The 18,986-nt window shown below is 22.8% G+C and overlaps 2 protein-coding genes across 6 annotated transcripts; both read right to left on the bottom strand.

The window, feature by feature from the left end:
* Nucleotides 1-534: 534 nt before the first annotated feature.
* LOC122720854 (prostaglandin reductase 1-like) lies at nt 535-4,749 on the bottom strand. Its single transcript, XM_043947889.1, has 4 exons — nt 4,439-4,749; nt 1,471-1,762; nt 1,093-1,366; nt 535-990 (listed from the first exon to the last, which is right to left on the bottom strand). The coding sequence occupies exons 1-4, from the start codon at nt 4,542-4,544 to the stop codon at nt 649-651; spliced, it is 1,014 nt and encodes a 337-aa protein (XP_043803824.1). The 5' UTR covers nt 4,545-4,749; the 3' UTR covers nt 535-648.
* A 2,221-nt stretch (nt 4,750-6,970) lies between these two features.
* LOC122720831 (HEAT repeat-containing protein 5B) lies at nt 6,971-17,472 on the bottom strand. 5 transcript variants are annotated; one of them, XM_043947848.1, is made up of 35 exons: nt 17,367-17,472; nt 16,817-16,985; nt 16,489-16,700; nt 16,258-16,405; nt 16,072-16,182; nt 15,817-16,000; nt 15,586-15,746; nt 15,263-15,512; nt 15,030-15,173; nt 14,682-14,932; nt 14,479-14,590; nt 14,086-14,338; nt 13,895-14,004; nt 13,611-13,774; nt 13,352-13,384; nt 12,957-13,031; nt 12,601-12,876; nt 12,204-12,485; nt 11,936-12,125; nt 11,674-11,843; nt 11,267-11,588; nt 10,928-11,194; nt 10,674-10,855; nt 10,354-10,599; nt 10,071-10,290; nt 9,679-9,957; nt 9,350-9,512; nt 9,154-9,269; nt 8,784-9,068; nt 8,476-8,712; nt 8,243-8,394; nt 7,953-8,166; nt 7,770-7,784; nt 7,467-7,612; nt 6,971-7,366 (listed from the first exon to the last, which is right to left on the bottom strand). In XM_043947848.1, the coding sequence occupies exons 2-35, from the start codon at nt 16,946-16,948 to the stop codon at nt 7,190-7,192; spliced, it is 6,279 nt and encodes a 2,092-aa protein (XP_043803783.1). In that variant the 5' UTR covers nt 16,949-16,985; nt 17,367-17,472; the 3' UTR covers nt 6,971-7,189. The 5 variants fall into 5 exon arrangements, with proteins under 5 accessions (XP_043803783.1, XP_043803785.1, XP_043803787.1 ...); XM_043947850.1 differs by lacking the exon at nt 13,352-13,384; XM_043947849.1 differs by lacking the exon at nt 7,770-7,784 and having other exon boundaries at nt 6,972-7,366.
* Nucleotides 17,473-18,986: the final 1,514 nt, after the last annotated feature.

The following is an 18,986-nucleotide window of genomic DNA, read 5'->3' as shown; positions in this document are numbered from 1 at the left end:
GATCAATCTCTTTTTTCGATAGGCATAACATTGATGGTGTTTCAATTGATGTTAATAATTATTTTGAAATTAATTCGTACAACAAAAAAATATTTACCAACAAGAACATACAAATTGAATTGAAATATATATTTCTGTTTATTGAAATTTTTCTCTCTTTTTTTTTTTTTTTCGAAACAATGGAATTTCCATTAAACTGAGAAATGTATTATATTGTAAGTAGAAATGGATGTAAGTTTGCGTAATTTTCTGTAAGGTATCGTATAAGGTTGTACTAGACGTAACGTTACGATTATTATTAAGATATGTACCTAAATTTTAAGCATCATGCTCTCGGGCATCGAAAAACCAAATGTAATTATTCATTGTGATGCATTATGATCTATGTAATATATTGCAATAAAACTGTCTATGCTAATTACTTCATATCTTTTGTGGTTCATAAATAAAAAAATTCATACGTAATTATATAAAAATTTTATATTTGCATATATAATAAAAATGTACATTAATCGAAAATATTATTTTATATAATTATATAATTTAAAATTTTAATACATTTACCATTGCACGAAAAAAAAATATATTTATTTTGTAGATAGATATAAAAATAATTAATAAACAAATCGCAATATTTTTTTTTTTTCTTCAAACTTGAACAATAGCTTTACCAATATTCTTTCCTTCTAACATTTCAACAAATGCATCAAACATATTATCGAAACCCTTTACAATGGTTTCGTGATAACGAATTTTTTTTTCGCGTATCCATTGAAGATTTTTTTCTATACCTTCGTTCCAACGATTGTCCCAACGAGTGGCCAAAAAACCTTCTACCTTTAATTCATTAAATACCATTGTTGGTTGAAGAATCGTCGCTTTTGGTAACGATGAAGCATCAGCGTGATACGAAGAAATAGATCCACAAACAGCTACGCGGCCATTGAGTTTCATTTGATACATAACAATGCTAGAAATATCTCCTCCCACCTATTATTATATAACATACGTAATAATAATAAAATAACAATAAAATTTAAACATTCATTACATTAAACATTTCATTATATTAAAGAAATACATTGTACTTACATTATCAAAATAGCAATCGATTCCCTTTGGTATAGCCTTCCTTAAAGCAATATCAAGATTTCCTTCTTTATAATTAATAGCATGATCAAAACCAAGCTCTTTCACAAGCCATTTACATTTTTCATCCGAACCAGCAATACCAACGACAGTAAGTCCAAGAATTTTTCCTATTTGACCAACATGAGAACCAACAGCTCCTCCAGCTCCACTTATAACAAGAGTTTCACCTTTCTTTGGCTTGCAAATTTCCAAAAGACCAAAATAAGCTGTATTCCTGGAATAACAAATATATATATATATATATATTAAACATAAATAATATCAATCTAGTTTATGAAAAGATATTAAAAAAAAATTCAATATTCAAATAATTAATACCCTGGCATTCCTAACATTCCTAAATATAACGACATTGGCAAATCTTCTAAATCAGGAAGTAGTCTTGGTTTTTTGAATTCATATTCTGCATTACAACGAAATGGATTTATAATTGTATGTGATCTCCAACCGACATCAGCGATAATCTTTTTCCCCACTGGAAAGTTTGAATTCTTTGACTCAATAATTTTGCCTATTTGCGAGCCAAGCATTATTGAACCCACTGGATATCTTAGCATATAAACTCGCATATAAGGATCCACAGAAAGATATTCCGCTTGAATAAGGAATTCTAAAAGTAAGCAAAATTAAATGTAAAATGTTATATAGTTTTTAATATATATTATATTATAAATACTTTATTTATTAAAGAATAATTATGATAATTTCAATTTTTTATTTTTACTTTATTTTATTTTATTTTTTTCTTAATAATCATCATATAAATTTTATTATATACTTAAAATCCTGAATTTCGAAAATTTAAGCGAAATCACTAAAATTCTTCATTTTTTTTTTAATTCATTCAAATTTTTTAAAATATGTTCAAATATGAAATTTATCAGATGTAAGATTTTATTCGATAAATTCGAAGAAAATTTGTATCATCACAACTTTGTAAGTTATCAATTATAATAACATTAATTTAAAATTTCTTTTTTTTTTAATTATTATTTTTAAAAATAACATTTTATTTAAATTTTCGATATGATTATTCCTACAATATTTAAAAAATACATAAAAGTATTAGTTAATGTAATAATGTACAATTTTGCATCAACATTATTACATAATTACAATGTATTCCATCAATATAGTGAGTTGATAAGTTTTTTATCGAGTTCATCTACGAAAAAAATTGAAGACATCGAAATATAGCCGTTACGAAACTATTCATTTTTTATTCGAAGCATTTTTTAATATTATGGAAAACAAACGAGATATTTAATAAGGAAGATCGAAATTTCCTGAACGAATAAAATTTTTGGTCAAAAATTCGATTTTGTATTAGGAGAACATGATAGAACAGGAGATCGCTTTTTCTAGGAATTTTTCGCAATTCTTAGAAATGATGTCAAATTCTCGGAATTTCTAAAATTCTTGGAAATGACGTCAAATTCTTGGAAATTTCCGAATGATCGAACGAACGAAACTTTTGGCCAAAAAGTCGATTTTATATTAGGAGAACATGATATTATAGAAGGTCACTCGAAAAATTTTTTCAGGAATTTTTGATAATTCTTGGAAATGACCTCGAATTCTAGGAATCATTAAAATTCTTGGAAAAAATTAAAATTCTTTCTATGAATTATAGATTGAGTGAACGAAATTTTTATCCAATTTTTCTTTATATGGGGAAAATATAATATATAAAAGAGGTTTTTATATATTTATTGTTCTTATAATTAATTTTTTATCATTCTTCTTAGTATTGTAATTTTTTTTAGAGTTAGTTAAAGTTTTAAAATATTTTTCTTACAATTTAAATAAACAAATTTAAACATTTACTTCTTGCATATTTATCTTCTATCATGAAAACTCCTAATATAAAACCATTTTTAATGCATTTTTCGTTTTCTTAATTTTTAAAGAATTCAAGAATACACTAAGCATTTGTATTGTATTTTTATTATTTGGAATATTAAAAAATATTTCAAATAAGAATTAAATAGTTTCAAAAATAATATTATGTAATTATTTTTCTCTTCAAATAATACACGAAGTATAAAAATTAACTTGCTATATTTAAATAGAATTATATATTTTTAATACATAAGTAAAAATAGTATATTATTTTTACTTATAAAAATAGAAACATAAAGATAAAATATAGAATAAATTTAAAATGTATTTTTTCTTTCATATCTTGAAAAAGGATATCTATAATATCTATATTTTTTTTTTACATTAAAGATTAAAATGCATTATAATTTTAAAAGAGAAATGATAAAAGGGGTTTAATTGATATCTCATACTTCGACTGTAATCATTATATGCTAAGAATTATAGACAAGGAGAGTAAATAATGAGAGAAAGATAGAGATAGGATAAAAATATTGATATCAGCGCCATCTTCAGAGTGCCGCAAATGAAACATAGAAAGAAAGGACAGAAAATTGTGGGAAAAGGATAGAGATATAGTAAGAATTGACCATTAGCGCCATCTCTCGAGTATTAAGGATATTTCTTTAAAGATAGGATAAGGTAGAACAAGAATTGAGAGTCAGCACCATCTTCAATATTTTTAGAAAAACAAAGTTTAAAGAAATATGCTTGACACTCAAGAGATGGCGTTGATAGTCAATTCTTATTTTATCTCTATCCTTTTCCCACAATTTTCTGTCCTTTCTTTACATGTTTCATTTGCGGCACTCTAGAGATGGCGCTGATTTCCTCATTTTTAACATATCTCTGTCCTTCTTTTACTATTTGCTCTCTTTGTTAATATTTATTCAAAAATTTGTACATTCAAAAGATATTTTCAATTATTATTTTCTAAAATTAAAAAAATTATAATAATAAATAGAATATAAAATATAAATATACAAAAGTGATATATACGTATATCATATATATAAGTGATATATATGTAAATACATATACTTGTAATAAATACTTGTAATAAAAATGTATTAATATATTAAAAATAAAAAATTATAAATTATTTATTATATGTGTATTTAGATACACATAAAATAATGCGTAAAATAGATACTTTTAATAAATAGGACTAATATGATCGAAATATAGTCAATAAGAATTAACATAATATTAACAGTTGATCTTCAAATGACCTTAAAGATATTCAACAAATAAAAAATAAATAGTATAGTTGTATTTTTTTTTTTAAATTTTATATTTTTTCTAAAAATACGTTATTTTATGAAATATTTAAATTAAAAATATCTCCATAAATATATATATATATTAAATATATTAATATGATACAATAATATTAAATTTTTACCTCCATTCTGAAGACTAGGTAATTCTTCTTCAATTAATTGTAAATCTGATTTTTTCGGTTTTCCGTTAAAATGTTTTAACACAATAAATTTTCTTGCTTTTATCATTTTACTTTAATATTTGTAATAAACAATAAAAAATGCAATTATTTTGTAAATTTATTTTTTACAATTTTATGCAATTCACAATATGATTTAGAAGAATATCACTTGAAGATAAATACGATTATTCATTATTACGAAAAGATAAAATGTATTAAAAGTCATGCACAGCTAACGAAATATTTTTTATATACGAATATATCAGTTGCTATCCTACTCTACTAAATGATAATTGGAACTGGAAATCATACGAGGAAATGACGATTGAAACTCGAATCATACCAACGAAATATTAAATTTTTTAATTTTAATTTTTTTTATATTTCATTAATGTAAATTTTATATTTCTTTAATATACAATTATAATATCATATCTTTCCCAATAATACAGTACAAATATACAACATATATATCAAAATGTAAATATTATAAGATTATATACTTATATACTTTATATATACTTGCTTTATATATATATATTCTAATTGTGAGATTAGTAAAAAATAACACGAGAATGCAATGTATAATTATATAATTATTACTTTATTTAATAATTTACATATTTTTAAAAGAATAAATATTTATATTTTTTAATATCTTTAATATTTAATATTTAATGTTTAATACATAACATTGATATATTGCTTTACATAGATAATACATATATATTATATAATATTTAATATGTACTTAATATTTAATAACATATATATAAGTTACTTTAGAATAAAGTAAATATAATATTTATAACATTTATATTTTTATAATTTAATATATTTAATATTAATTTTAAATTTATATATTATATTTAAATGAATATAAATATTATTTTAATTTCAACATACATTTTTTATTAAATAATTAAATATATTTAAATTTTTAATTAAATTACTATGATTTATTAAAAACATTTATAATAGATTATAATATTTATATATGCATAATTTTCTTAAATATTTTTAATGGATAAAAATCTATTTTTTTCTTTTTCTATTATATTTTAAGTTGATTATTCTAACAAATATCAAAATTAATATAATAATTATTATTATTATACATAATTATTATCATTATATTACAATATAATATATCTTCTATATTTTATTAACTAATGTTATATTAAAAAGAAGTACTTTATTAGATTTATTATTAGATTTAATAATTATGTTCTATTTTATTTATATATATTGCATGATATATATAAGAATTTCATTAATTTCATAATATATGATATTTTTCTTAGATTATGTTTATTTTATTTTACAATATATTTTTATAATATCTACTTTTTATAATCTATTTATTTTATAATATGTTATTTTAAATACTAATAAATTAGATTTTTAGAGAATAAGAATTTCCTATTCATTAACAAAAATCTAATCTATTTATTACATTTATTAAAAATAAATTATTATAAATATATTAAGTTAAAATTTATGTAAAATACAATCATTACACAAATAATCTTTATTTTGACTAAGTTTTAAAATATTTAAAAATTGTACTTAAAATGATTAATTATATAAAAAAAATTTCTTAAATTACACTATAATTAGTAACATTATAAATCTTAATTTATTAATAATAGAATATTGTATATTTTTATATTGTAATATTAACTATGCAAAATATATATTTATAATTTAAGAAAATATATTTAGTTACATAACATAAAATACTACTTCTTTCATTAATTTCCATAATTTTTTATTATGTCTTGATATAATAAATCTCAATTTTTATATTTATTTTAATATAATTAATATAAATAAACTTAAAAAAATTAATTTTTTCTACAAAATATACTATATATATATATATATATATATATAAGATTTACAATTTAAAATAAATATAATTATACATTTATAGTATATATACACATGTTCTAAATGTATAGCACTAATTTTTTTTATATGTTTATATAAAAAAGCAAAAATAATAATTTAACTTAAAAAATATAACTAAATAAAAAAAATTTTTTAATATTTTGCATATTAAATTTTGCTAATATTATCTTTTTAAATATTTTTATATTTAAATTCAATTCTTATTTATCTAAAAGACAAGAAAAACAAAAAACATTAGAAATGTGCAAGTACCTGAAATCATCCTATATTTGGATTCGAGTTTTTGGATTTAAAAAAATCAGACGAGTTCGAACAAATACCTGTAACATTAGAATGAACAGAATAATCCAATTTTTTTAAAAAATTATCGATACCTGCATATACCTAGATAATATACATATATAAATAAGTACCGGAAAACGAGATATAAGAATTTTCATATAACTTAAATATTTTGTTATACATAATATTGAATTATTTACTTTAATTATGTAATTTAATTGATGAATTAATATAATGCTATTATTAATATATTATAATAGATTTACAAAGACTATTTTTTAACATGTTGTATATTTATATTTCAGAATATTATTATGTGATATATGTTGTTATCTCATTTTTAATATCTCTAGTATAAAAGTATTCTGTGTTTGGTTATGAGAGTTTAATTTATAATAAAATTATATTATAACTTAAATTATAATTTATAATAAAATTATATTTTAAATATATTTTAAATAATTATACAACATGTTTAATGATACTATTATAATAATGATACTATATTAAAAAAGATTAATTAAAATTTGAAAAATCTGTTTTGAGCTTAATAGATGGTGTAGAGATTTTTATCTGTGGTTTTACAAGATCTACTGGTCTAGGGTGTTTTTGTGCTTGTTGATGAGAAGATCTAACTGCATTTTCTAATTTAGTTTTTAATTCTGTAGATTGTGACATTAACATTTTAAATTCCTAAAATAAAAAATTTTATTTAAATAATTATAATTTATATATATTTTAATTTCGAGATATATTATAATATACATTGTACATTATAATATAACTTAGATACCTGAGGATATTTTGGTCCTATTTTATTAAGCCATTGAAAACTTTGTTGATGAAGACTTAATTGATATTTGGAAGCATGTTGTAGTTGATCTCCTTCCAATAAATAATTAATTAGGATTGGCACAAGTAAAGTTAACATCTGTATGCCTAGATATTTATAAAAATAAAATATTAGAAATAATAAACTTACAAGAATTAATAATATATTTATATTTAATACATTTAAACAAATAAAATATATTTTATGATATAAAATATGATGAAAATATATTACATTGTATAATTATATTGTTTTTCCACACACCTTGTAAAAGATCTCCTGAATAGCATGTAACATACTTTTTATCAGCTTTTTAATATCTATATTAATATACTATTATATAACACTACTATATAACTATATATACTAATCTGATATTAATATACTATTATATATTGAATTTATAATAAATGAAATCAAAATAAAAATACAAATAAATATACATACGATGTGAAAGATCAGCAAGTCCTATAAGAGCTTCAACTGTATTAACACATTCTAAGGTGAAAGACAATCCCACATCAGTTGTGACTTGTTTACTTTTATCACTATATAAATATTCTACTAATCTTGGAGCTAATGCATGAATATAAGGAGTACTTATTATACGTTCTGGATGTAAAAATATTGTTCTCAATGTTTGAACGCATTTTAATTTAACCTGTAATATTTCAAGAAATAAGAATATATGTATATTAAATTATTAATGATACATAAAATATTTTTAAAATAATAACCATTATATTTTCTGATTGAAAAGCGTGTCTAAAATGATTTATACACGGAAACTGTAAGTTCGGTGCACTCACAACTTCAGGCGATGCATGAAGAACAAATACTGCAATTCCTAACATCATTGCCACTTCATCCATTTTTGTTTCATCATTTCCTATGAATATTTTTAAAAATTATTAATTAAAAAAACATCTTATCATGAAAATAAATCTTATGTAATTTTAATTTCCAATACCAGTTTTAGCGAGGTCGATAATTTTAGCAAGAGCGCTTTGTAAAAGACTTGTCCATTGTTCTTTACTTTTATGATCTTTTGCATATTTATTTGTAATAAGGTTTTTTATGCAATGCAAAGCTGCATGAACTGGTGCATCTGATGTTGTTTTATTGCATTCATTGTCAGTACGCACTGCAGTTTCTCTAATTACTCCAGTTGATAAATACAATAATGTTGGTAAAATTGCTATTGCTCCTAATATTCAAAAATATGTATTAAAAATAAATATTTAAAATTAAATATCTTATTTAAAATTAAATATTTACCTTGGGGAGAACAAAGAGTAGGAAGAGATTCCATTATATTAAGTGTAGCAGCTATAAGTTTCCCACTTTCTTCAGATGGCATATATCCCTTTTGAGATAAAATTGCTGTAGTTCCACCAGGATTAGGATTTAATGCTGGTATTTGTCGAACCAAAAGACACAAACACACTTCCAAAATAGCGAATACTAATGATTTTCCAGGAATAAGTTCACCACTTTCTTCTCCTTCCCCTAGTAAATCTACATTTTCAGTTTCATTGCTTTCTTCATGTATTGGTGCAATTTCTATTACAAAATAATATATATTAATAATAATTTATAATATGCTAATAATATATTTTATATAAAAAAAAATATTATTTCTTTTTACCTTTCAATTTAGATTTCTTTTTTTCTATTAAATCTTCGTGTGCTGCTTTCATTATTTGTTTTAAAACTTCCATTACTATCATTTGAATCATAAAATTTTCTCTTGTTAAAAGCATTCTACAACAAAATACCATAAATTGTTAATTATAATATAACATTTATATATTTATATCTATATATAATTAAAAAAAAGATACCTGTGAAGAACATTACATAATTCAATCGGTAATGAACGATCTGTAATTAAAACTTTACGAGCCCATGTAGAATCTAATAAAGTATATAATGCATTTAAACACGTTTCTATATTTTGAGTAGACTCTGAAATACGAGGACTGCACAAAGCTTCCATACATATACCTAAAATTTTTAATAAATATTAATAAATATTGAATAAATAAAAATGATATATAATATACATTCTACTATATTATATATTTTTATGATATATTATTATTATTTAATATAATAAGAAATAATAATGTAAAAAAATAAAGATTTTTAAAAAAAAAAATAAAATAGTTACCAAATAATAAATGAAAACGTTCAACATTTGTATTAGTATTAGTAGAAACATCATTATTATTATTATTATTATTGTTATTGTTATTGTTATTGTTATTAGTTGCATTTGATATTTTCACTTCATTTTTTGTTTCTTCCAATTCAAATCCTTTTGCATTGAGCCAAAGTGTTGCAGCATGTAAGATTGGGGCCCATGATTCAGCATAATGAGGTCGAGCAGATTCCATTGTATCTGTTGTATAAAAAGCTCCACCATCATGTGGTAATTGACTAGAAAATTCTAATAAAATATTGATTTATTATTATAAAAATATTACATAAAAACATATAATTTAAAAAATTATGATAATATAAAATAATATAAAATTATAATAATATAAATACTCGTCATACCTGAAGGTAATGAAAGTAATGCATGATCTTTTAGAGCAGCTAGCCAATATTGACTTAAACTTAATAATTCTGGTTGCACTAAACTTAATAAACTCTCAGTCTGAAATTCAAATTTTCCAAAATCTTCAGAATTATTATCATCAATTTGATTTGGATTTTGATTGAATGTATTTTTATTATTCAATGCAGAACCATCTTTTATCATAGCGACTACATATACCTAATAAAGAAAAAAAAGAAAGAAATAAATAAAAATTATTAAAAGAAAAATTTTGTCTCTTACCTCTGCCCATGCTTTTAAAATTGCTAATCTTTCAAGTGTTAACAAACTTTCATTATAAAGTTGTGGTCGTGTATGTCCCTCTCTTAATTTTTCTAAAGAAGATACAAGTAATTGATGTACTCTACGAAGATCATTGAGATCTCTAGCAACACCGCTTCCAATCCAAGCGCTACATGCTTCACATGCTGCAGCTGTAACATGTGATGCTGTTTCTGCTGAAAATGCCGGTCTCAACGCAGCTCCAACCTATAATAATTAAATAGTAAATAATAATATATATTATTATATAAAATATATTTAAAATTTCTATGTTTAATTACTTGTGCTTGGAATTGTTCAAGTAATAAATGTCCAGGAAATTCTGGTTCAGGAACTTTAGCAAATTTATCTATGATTTCTTGTAATGTTTTCAATCCTTCAAGCCGAAGAGGATCACAATCACTTGTTGCTGCCATAAATGCCATTCTTACTAAATCAGAAAGATGTAATACTAAAAAATCACCTGCAATTATCAAAATCTTAGTATATGATATTTGAAAATTTTAAAAATAATTTTAAAAATAAAGAATCGTACTTCTGCCTTTAGATATTTGCATTTCTTTAGCTAAGGCAAGATCAAAGTGTGCGTGCTTATTATTTATACAAGCAGCAACAATTTTCCTAACACATTGTGCTGCAAAAACTCTAGTTGGCCATCGTGGCGTAATAGTTGGCCGTTGTTTCGTAGATTCATCAGCATGGAATTCAGCTTGATCATCATCTCCTTCTACATCAGCATTATCAATATCTGTAGTACTATCTTCGACATCAATAGTATTTCCTTCTTCGTTATTACATGTATCTATTAATATATTTTATTAATATTATTTAATTTTGCAACGACTTAATATAAGTATTATAATATGTATCATACCTGATGCTATTGTAAGAACATCCTTACATAAGGATAACCATTGAGATAAATGATCTGCTGCTAGAATTTGCAGCATACTAGTTAACGTGTCATGAATATCTTTAATTAATTTGCCATCAGTTTCTGTATCTAACATACTAAATAAAACGCCCGGAAGACCAGTTTCTGTTATAACAAGACCTTCTACTATATTAGTATCTCGACTTTCATTAGCTAATGTCATTGCATGTTCACATACTTCTTTTGCTTCTCGCTGAGCTAATTGTCGAAGACAAGATATTGCAGCTTTACGTAAAAGTAGATGATTACTTGATAAAGTTCGCTGTAAAATAATTTATAATAGAAAATACGAAAATTTGCATCATTTATATAATGTAAATGAAAGAAAAATATAATATAAATCTTACACATAATGTAGGAACGAGAGAAGATAAATTAACATGTCTTGGCGCAAATAAATGTAATTGTTGAAGACATCCTGTAGCTTCTGCTTGTACAAGAGGATCTTGATGATCTTGCATAATTGCACAAGCACATAGAAATGATGAACGTGCCATACAAATTGTTGTTGTATTTCCTAAAAATATATATAATAAATAAGTTCATACATAAATTTTTAAATTTTCACAAATATCATGAAATTAACAATAACAATAATAAAATAAAAACCTTGTAATTCTGGACCTATTGTTGTGATAAGAGCTGATAATACTTTTCCTATACATTGATGTACATCAATATAAGAATGAGGAACATTAAGAAGAAGAGTTAAAGCTAAAGATAATGTAGGTTCGACATAGCCTCGAAACATTGGTCCACCAGAATCAGCTATAAGTGCAAGAGCATGTAATGCCCATACCTGAATAAATATAAATCATATTTAATTAATGCGTGACATTAAAGAACTACATATAAATATATATATTTCAATACTTACTTGTACTACAGGAGACGAATTATCTTGAGCAAGTGCAAGTAAAATACTGACACTTGTATTCAGATGTTGACTAGATCCCATTCCACCCACATATTTATGAAGACATCCTAATGCTAAAGAATGACCAGTTCTACTAGCAACATCACGAGCTGATTTTAAACGATCAAAACTTGTTTGTGCTAATTCTGCCGTAAATTTAGGATCAGAAATAACTTGAGCCATTCTTCCAACAGCTTCTCCTGCTGCCCATCTTAATATAGAATTGCTGCTTACCAAAGCACTCTATAATATAGAGTAAAATTTATATATATAAAATTAAATTATATTTTAATTATATTTTATAATAAATTTAAGAAAATAAAAATATTACAATATTAATATACGAAAATTATATTACAATAATGAGATTAGTAGCAGATTTCTTAACATCTTCTTGACCAAAACCAGTTTTTGCTTCATTAAGACCTTTTAATCCACTTAATACAGCCGTAAAAACATTCATTTGTATAGCTTCTTGTCTACCAGATTTTGTATGTTTTATACATTCACTGAAATGATCTAACATTTGTAATCTATGTTTATTTGCTACACGTGGAAAGATTTGACCAAATAAGGATACAGAGAGATCAATGACTGCAACTCCCAAAGGTAAAGGTCCAGGTATTATATCATCCTAAAAAGAAAGAAATAATTTGCAATCATTAAGATCTATTTTTATTATGTATTCTTAATAAAAAAAAATAAAATGTTTACTTGTGGCACAGGTCTATAAAGACAACATGGATTATGTTCCAAAGCTCCAGATCCTGCAGCACTGTTTGGTTGTAACTGGAACATAAGTACAAATATAAATAAATATAGATTGATTAAATTCCATTTTTATTTGTTTACTATAAACAATATGATTACAATACAAAATTAAAAATAAACAAATGTAACATATTTATATTGATAAAAATTATATGAAAATAATCATCATTATATTTTAAAACAAATTAAAATTAATATTTCGATTAACTTTTTAATGCTTAAAAAAATAAATAAAACTAAAACATGAATCAATGATCATGATTAAAAATAAAAAATGGAAAAAGAAAATTGTGCAGATGAACAGCAGATAACGAAAGGCTTCATAGGACATTACTCACATGTTCCAAATCTGCCCTTCTGTTTGGTTCCATCTGGACATGAGTGGAAATTTGAATGTTAATTTGAATTAATATAATATGTACTCAATATCTTTACAATTTTTCTGCTTTTGTTAATATGTTTTTATATTAATGAATATTAATAATAATGATAAATGAGAAATATCTTAAAAAACATATAAAGTATTATATTACATTTGTAACGTATCGAATTACATTAAAAATACAAAATCATAAAATAATATTTTAAGATATATACCTGATCTTCTATTGTACGATGATCAGTTTCTTGTAACCATGTACCAAGAATTACAGAATCATTAGCATGACAAACAGCACGCAACAATGAAGTTGTAGTATTTCCGGGATTTTCAGTTAATGTAAACTCCGATACCAACATTCTTAAAAGATGTGTATAAGAACCTGTTTAATTTGCAATATATATAATATACATTTACAATAATATAATACAATAATATAATATACATTTTTGTAAATATCATTTCTAAATAATAATTTTTTAAAAAATTAATTTCTAATTACCTTCAAAAGTTTGAGGTGGTAATAATAATAGTGTTTCATATAAACGTAAACGAACCATGGCAGCTGGAGCTTTTAATTGTTGACCATAATTTTTTAGTACAGGTGATAAACTAAAATATTATTTTAGAGTAAATAAAAGTGATTTAACATTACATTAAAATATTTTAAAAATATATTAAAAAATAACATACTTTGTTAACATTGCTAATGCAGATTCAATTGGTGTTAGAAGTCGTCTTGTAATATCATCATTTAAAAGTTCTGGGCAATGTAATAAGAAACTATGCATTGCAGATAATGCACCAGCTCGACCTTCTAAAGTTACTTGCCATGTGAAAGCATCACCTCTAGCTTTTTCACTTTCCAGTTCCTTATTTGAACGAGGAAAAGAATTTCTCCATAATAATAACATTCTAGGTAATAGTCCTTTTACTACTGCAGTTCCTGAATACAAAACATACAAAAAAACATATTAAATATAAAATATATTTATATTAAATATAAAATTTTAAATATTAAATATAACATTTCAAATATATTTAATATTTATTATTATATAATTAATTGATTTAAATTTATCATACCAAGAGTCATTATAGCTCCAATTAAAAGCCATCCAGCATGTGTTCTATTCAATGATAAACGACTGTTTTGACTTGCACTTCTTAAAAGTTCTTCTGCAGTATTAAAAATAATCTAAAATAAAATAGATAATTTTTATTTGATAAAATTTTTCGCTTTTATAAAATTACATAAAAAAATATAGATATCATTTAAAAATAATTACTTTTCCTTTTGTATGTGGAACGCCAAGTGGTGATAAATGAACACTACCGAGAACAGCAGCTAATGCACTGCTATATCCAGCTATTGCTTCTGGTGAACTACGCATATTTTCAATTCCATCAACACAACGATCAATCAGAGGTGTTATTTGACTTGGAACTGCTACACAAATACAACGTAGACACCAAGAAGCTGCAAGTCTTGCTGCTTGGCATGGATGAACCAAAACAGCCATAATTGTATCAATCAAATCTAAGAAAACATGCAAATTAATGCAATCAATTATTGAAAATTATTGAAATTAAAATTAAATAAATATAGATAAAATATATGTAAATAAAGTACATACTCAAAGATTGATCAGACAATAAATTACAAGCTGTTGTACCTAAACCCAAAATCAAGTTTCCCATTTCTTGTAATGCACATACTAATAAATGTTGACTAAATAATGTCTCTTGATTACAATCTTTTGCATTTTCTGGACTAAAATCTAATAATTCAAATATAAAAAAATAAAAAATAAATATATGTATTTTATTAAATAATTATTCAATAAAAATTTTAAACAATGAAATTTACCAATAGAATTCATTTGTTTCAAAATAATATGTGCTATTTCTTTACATGCAGCAGCTTGAGCTCCTTCACCTAATAATTTTCCTACAGTACCATGTAATATAAAGTTAACACATTTTCTAGAATAAACAGCATCAACATGTGAACTTGCTGCTTTTGGATTTGTTACAAGATCAAGTACATGTGCAATTAATGTACCAACATTACGTTCAAGCCATGATCCTCCTAACATTTGAACAAATACAACATATGCCTGGTAAAATAATAAATAATGGATTAAATTATTTTATAAAAAAAACAATGTTATTTTTTATATTTTTTCTTACATGTGTGACTCCAACTCGAACTTCTCTATTTACACTAGAATTTCCTTTTATTATCTCTCCAGTTCCTTTTAAAAAGCCTACTCCTCCTCTTAAAAATCCAGACATTAAAATATTCAATACTTCATCAAGTGAGATTTGTTTATTATTTTTATTTTGGGTAACTAAACATTGATAATAATTAATATAATTTTTGATCATTTATAAACAATTAAATATTTTTATTTAAAATACCTGAAGGATTCTTTCCTTTTGGAGTTGGTAATTGTGTCATTGCTACTAATGTGCCAAGTAATTTTGCAATAGCACATCTTACTTCATAATTTGAACCTTCAAATGCTCGAAAGCAGAGTGTAGCAACACTTTCTATTTCAGTTGTATATAAAAATGATGCATGATTCAACATTTCTAATAAACACTATAAATATTATATTAAATATATTTTAAGCAATATTTTCACAAACTGATAGAAAATGAACAATAAAATACCTTTGCAGCAGCACATCTTACAGCCATTACTCTATCTGTAAGATAATGTTTAGAAACTTTATATATTTCTTTATGTACATTTGTAATTGCAGATCCCATACCAGCACAAACCTAATAATTCAAGTTGTTTAAATATAAATGTAAAATTTCAAATAATTTTAACATCTGTATAACATTAAATATTACCTTCTCTAAAGTATACATAATTTCTATTCTTGTCTGTGATTCTGCAGAACGTAAAGATTTTATTAAAATCTGTACAGTTTCTTCATATGATCTACCCATCATTCTTCCTAATTTTTCGTACATACATCCCACACAACATATAGCAGCTCTAATAATGATAAATTTAAAAAATTACATAATATCTAAAGATTTTTAAATAATAAATGCATTTTAAAATTAAAATTTACTTACAACTTTGTCGGAAGAAAACTTGGTGAATCATCTTTATTTCTGAGAATATCATTACATTTATTAACAGTATCAAAAAGCAAAAATGTATCACCAACACTAAATAAAGTTGCAAGACATCTTGCAATAAGTCTTCTTGTAGGAGGTCCAGGAGATCCTTGCATATGTTTAGTTAATTGTTCCACTAATTTTTGTTGACATCCTTTAATGTCACTCTAAAAATGATGTATCATTATAGAAAAAAAATTTTATAATGAAAATATATTATGTATTTATTTCAGATTATAACATAGAACAAATATATTATAACAATTATTTAAATTAATAATACCTTCTGTGCAGCTATTAAAACTTTATCCAAGAAACGTAACCATTCAAATATAAAAATTGGTCTCTTAGCCTCTGGGATTTGATTAAGGGCATCCTCATTGAGAGTCAAACTATGACTCAACTCCATCATCATTTCAATAGAATAAATTTTAATATTTTTTATTTTTTTTCTATAAATATTTAATTATATATTATTAATGCTATTTGTAATTATAAAATTATATATATATATATGTATATATGTATATATATATATATATATATATTAAAAAAATATAAGAAATTAATTTTATAAAATATTTTTTTATTATTTATTTAATAAAGAAAAAATTATTTATTAAATTATAAAAAAAATAATAAAATTTAATGAAAACATAAATACCAGAAAATCTATATTTTATTAATAAAATAAAAAAAGTATCATAATTTTCTAATTATTTTATATATGTTCGAAATCGCTTGAATTAGTAACGTCAAACTATTAGTATTCGTATTTATTTATATTTTATATTAAAAAATATGATAAAATAGGAAATTATTTTATAAATTACATTTTGATATTTAATATGTGTTAACACTATAAACTATTACAATATGGAACAATTTATCCACGTAATTGACAAATCTTAACTTGATTTAGGTTAAGGTAGATCGGTAATCATCTGGTTCAGAAACATTGACAATGAACTATTAAGATTACCTATTCATTTTAATGTTATTGTATTTATACAAGTATTCGAATTTAATTATTTAAATAAACTAATTTAGTGTTAATTAATACTAATTAAAATTTTTTTTGTTTTTTTTGCTAGAATAAAAAATATCGAATCATTTTATAATATTAATATCTTAAAAATGTCTATTATATAAATCTAAACTCCTAAGTACTAGTAATAATGTATATAATTTTTAAACATAGTTTATACAATAATAAATTATATATAAATATCTTGTAAAAAAATTTTATTTTTTTGAAATAAAAAAAATTTTGTGTACCATATCATCTTGGTTTATATTCTCTTAATACAAAATTTCTGACAATAAGTTTAAAAGACAGAAATTTATATAAAATATGCATATGTATGAGATATAAAAATATATATAGAATTTGATTTTCCATATAAAAACATAAAATAGATTTTGATAATGATAAATTAAACAGTGATCAAAAAATTTCTGAGATCAACGCCATCTCGCGTTTGAATACTCAAAGTTTTGACTTATTATTAGCATAGTAGAATATATAAAGAGGTATTACTCTATAATGAGTAATAAACAATTAATTTTAATTAGTAATTTAAATAACAATATTATAAATAAAATTTAAACATAAATATAGTGAAGATAGCAATATTTCAAATATAATCAAAATATAATCATATTTAAAAATAAATTTATATGAAAATATGAAAATTCTTATGAAAATTAATAAAAAATCTATTGCTCATCAATGAAGTCAATTCGATATAACATACCAATCGTTAACAAATAATTAATTGTTTACAAATAATTTCATGTTAAAATTGATACAAGAAACTTCTTTGAAGTTCTATCTTCAAGATACAAACCTAAAAGTTTATAAATTTTTAATAGGAAACGAGTGATTAATTAATTTTCAATATAGCGATCTATTCTCAATCTATTATGTAATACGATGTGCTATTGTTAATAAATAATTAATGGAGAAGAATATCGCATTAAAATTGATATGAGAAATTTGTCTGAAATTCTATCTTCAAGATGCAAGTCTAAAAGTTTATAAATTTTGATTAGAAAACAAGTAATTATTTTTCAATATGGCGATTTATTCTCGATCTATTACGTAGTACGATGAGTTATTATTAATAAATAATTAATGGAAAAGAATATCATATTAAAATTGATATAAGAAACTTGTCTAAAGTTTTATCTTCAAGATACAAGCTTAAAAGTTTGTAAATTTTGATTATAAAATAAATAATTAATGAATTTTCAATATGGCATCCTCGATGTATTACATAATACGATGCGTTATTATTAATAAATAATTAATGGAGAAAAATATCGTATTAAAATTGATATGAGAAACTTGTTTGAAGTTCTAGCTTCAAAATGCGAGTTTAAAAGTTTATAAATTTTGATTAGAAAATAAGTAATTAATGAATTTTCAATATGGCATCCTCGATGTATTA

This window comes from Apis laboriosa, unplaced genomic scaffold (genome assembly GCF_014066325.1).
Source record: "Apis laboriosa isolate Shangri-la unplaced genomic scaffold, ASM1406632v1 scaffold13_cov153, whole genome shotgun sequence".
Lineage (NCBI taxonomy): Eukaryota > Metazoa > Arthropoda > Insecta > Hymenoptera > Apidae > Apis > Apis laboriosa.
Note: the sequence above shows the minus strand (reverse complement) of the source record. Positions and strands in the feature narration are given on the sequence as shown.

Coding starts and splice junctions, on each gene's coding strand:
- LOC122720854 (XM_043947889.1), bottom strand. CDS start 4,544: ATGATAAAAGCAAGAAAATTTATTGTGTTAAAACATTTTAACGGAAAA. Junction 1,367..1,470: donor GGAATGTTAGGAATGCCAGG/GTATTAATTATT, acceptor TTGTTATTCCAG/GAATACAGCTTATTTTGGTC. Junction 991..1,092: donor TCGATTGCTATTTTGATAAT/GTAAGTACAATG, acceptor ATATAATAATAG/GTGGGAGGAGATATTTCTAG.
- LOC122720831 (XM_043947848.1), bottom strand. CDS start 16,948: ATGATGATGGAGTTGAGTCATAGTTTGACTCTCAATGAGGATGCCCTT. Junction 14,933..15,029: donor ATTGTCTGATCAATCTTTGA/GTATGTACTTTA, acceptor ATGTTTTCTTAG/ATTTGATTGATACAATTATG. Junction 10,856..10,927: donor GCAAATATCTAAAGGCAGAA/GTACGATTCTTT, acceptor TGATAATTGCAG/GTGATTTTTTAGTATTACAT.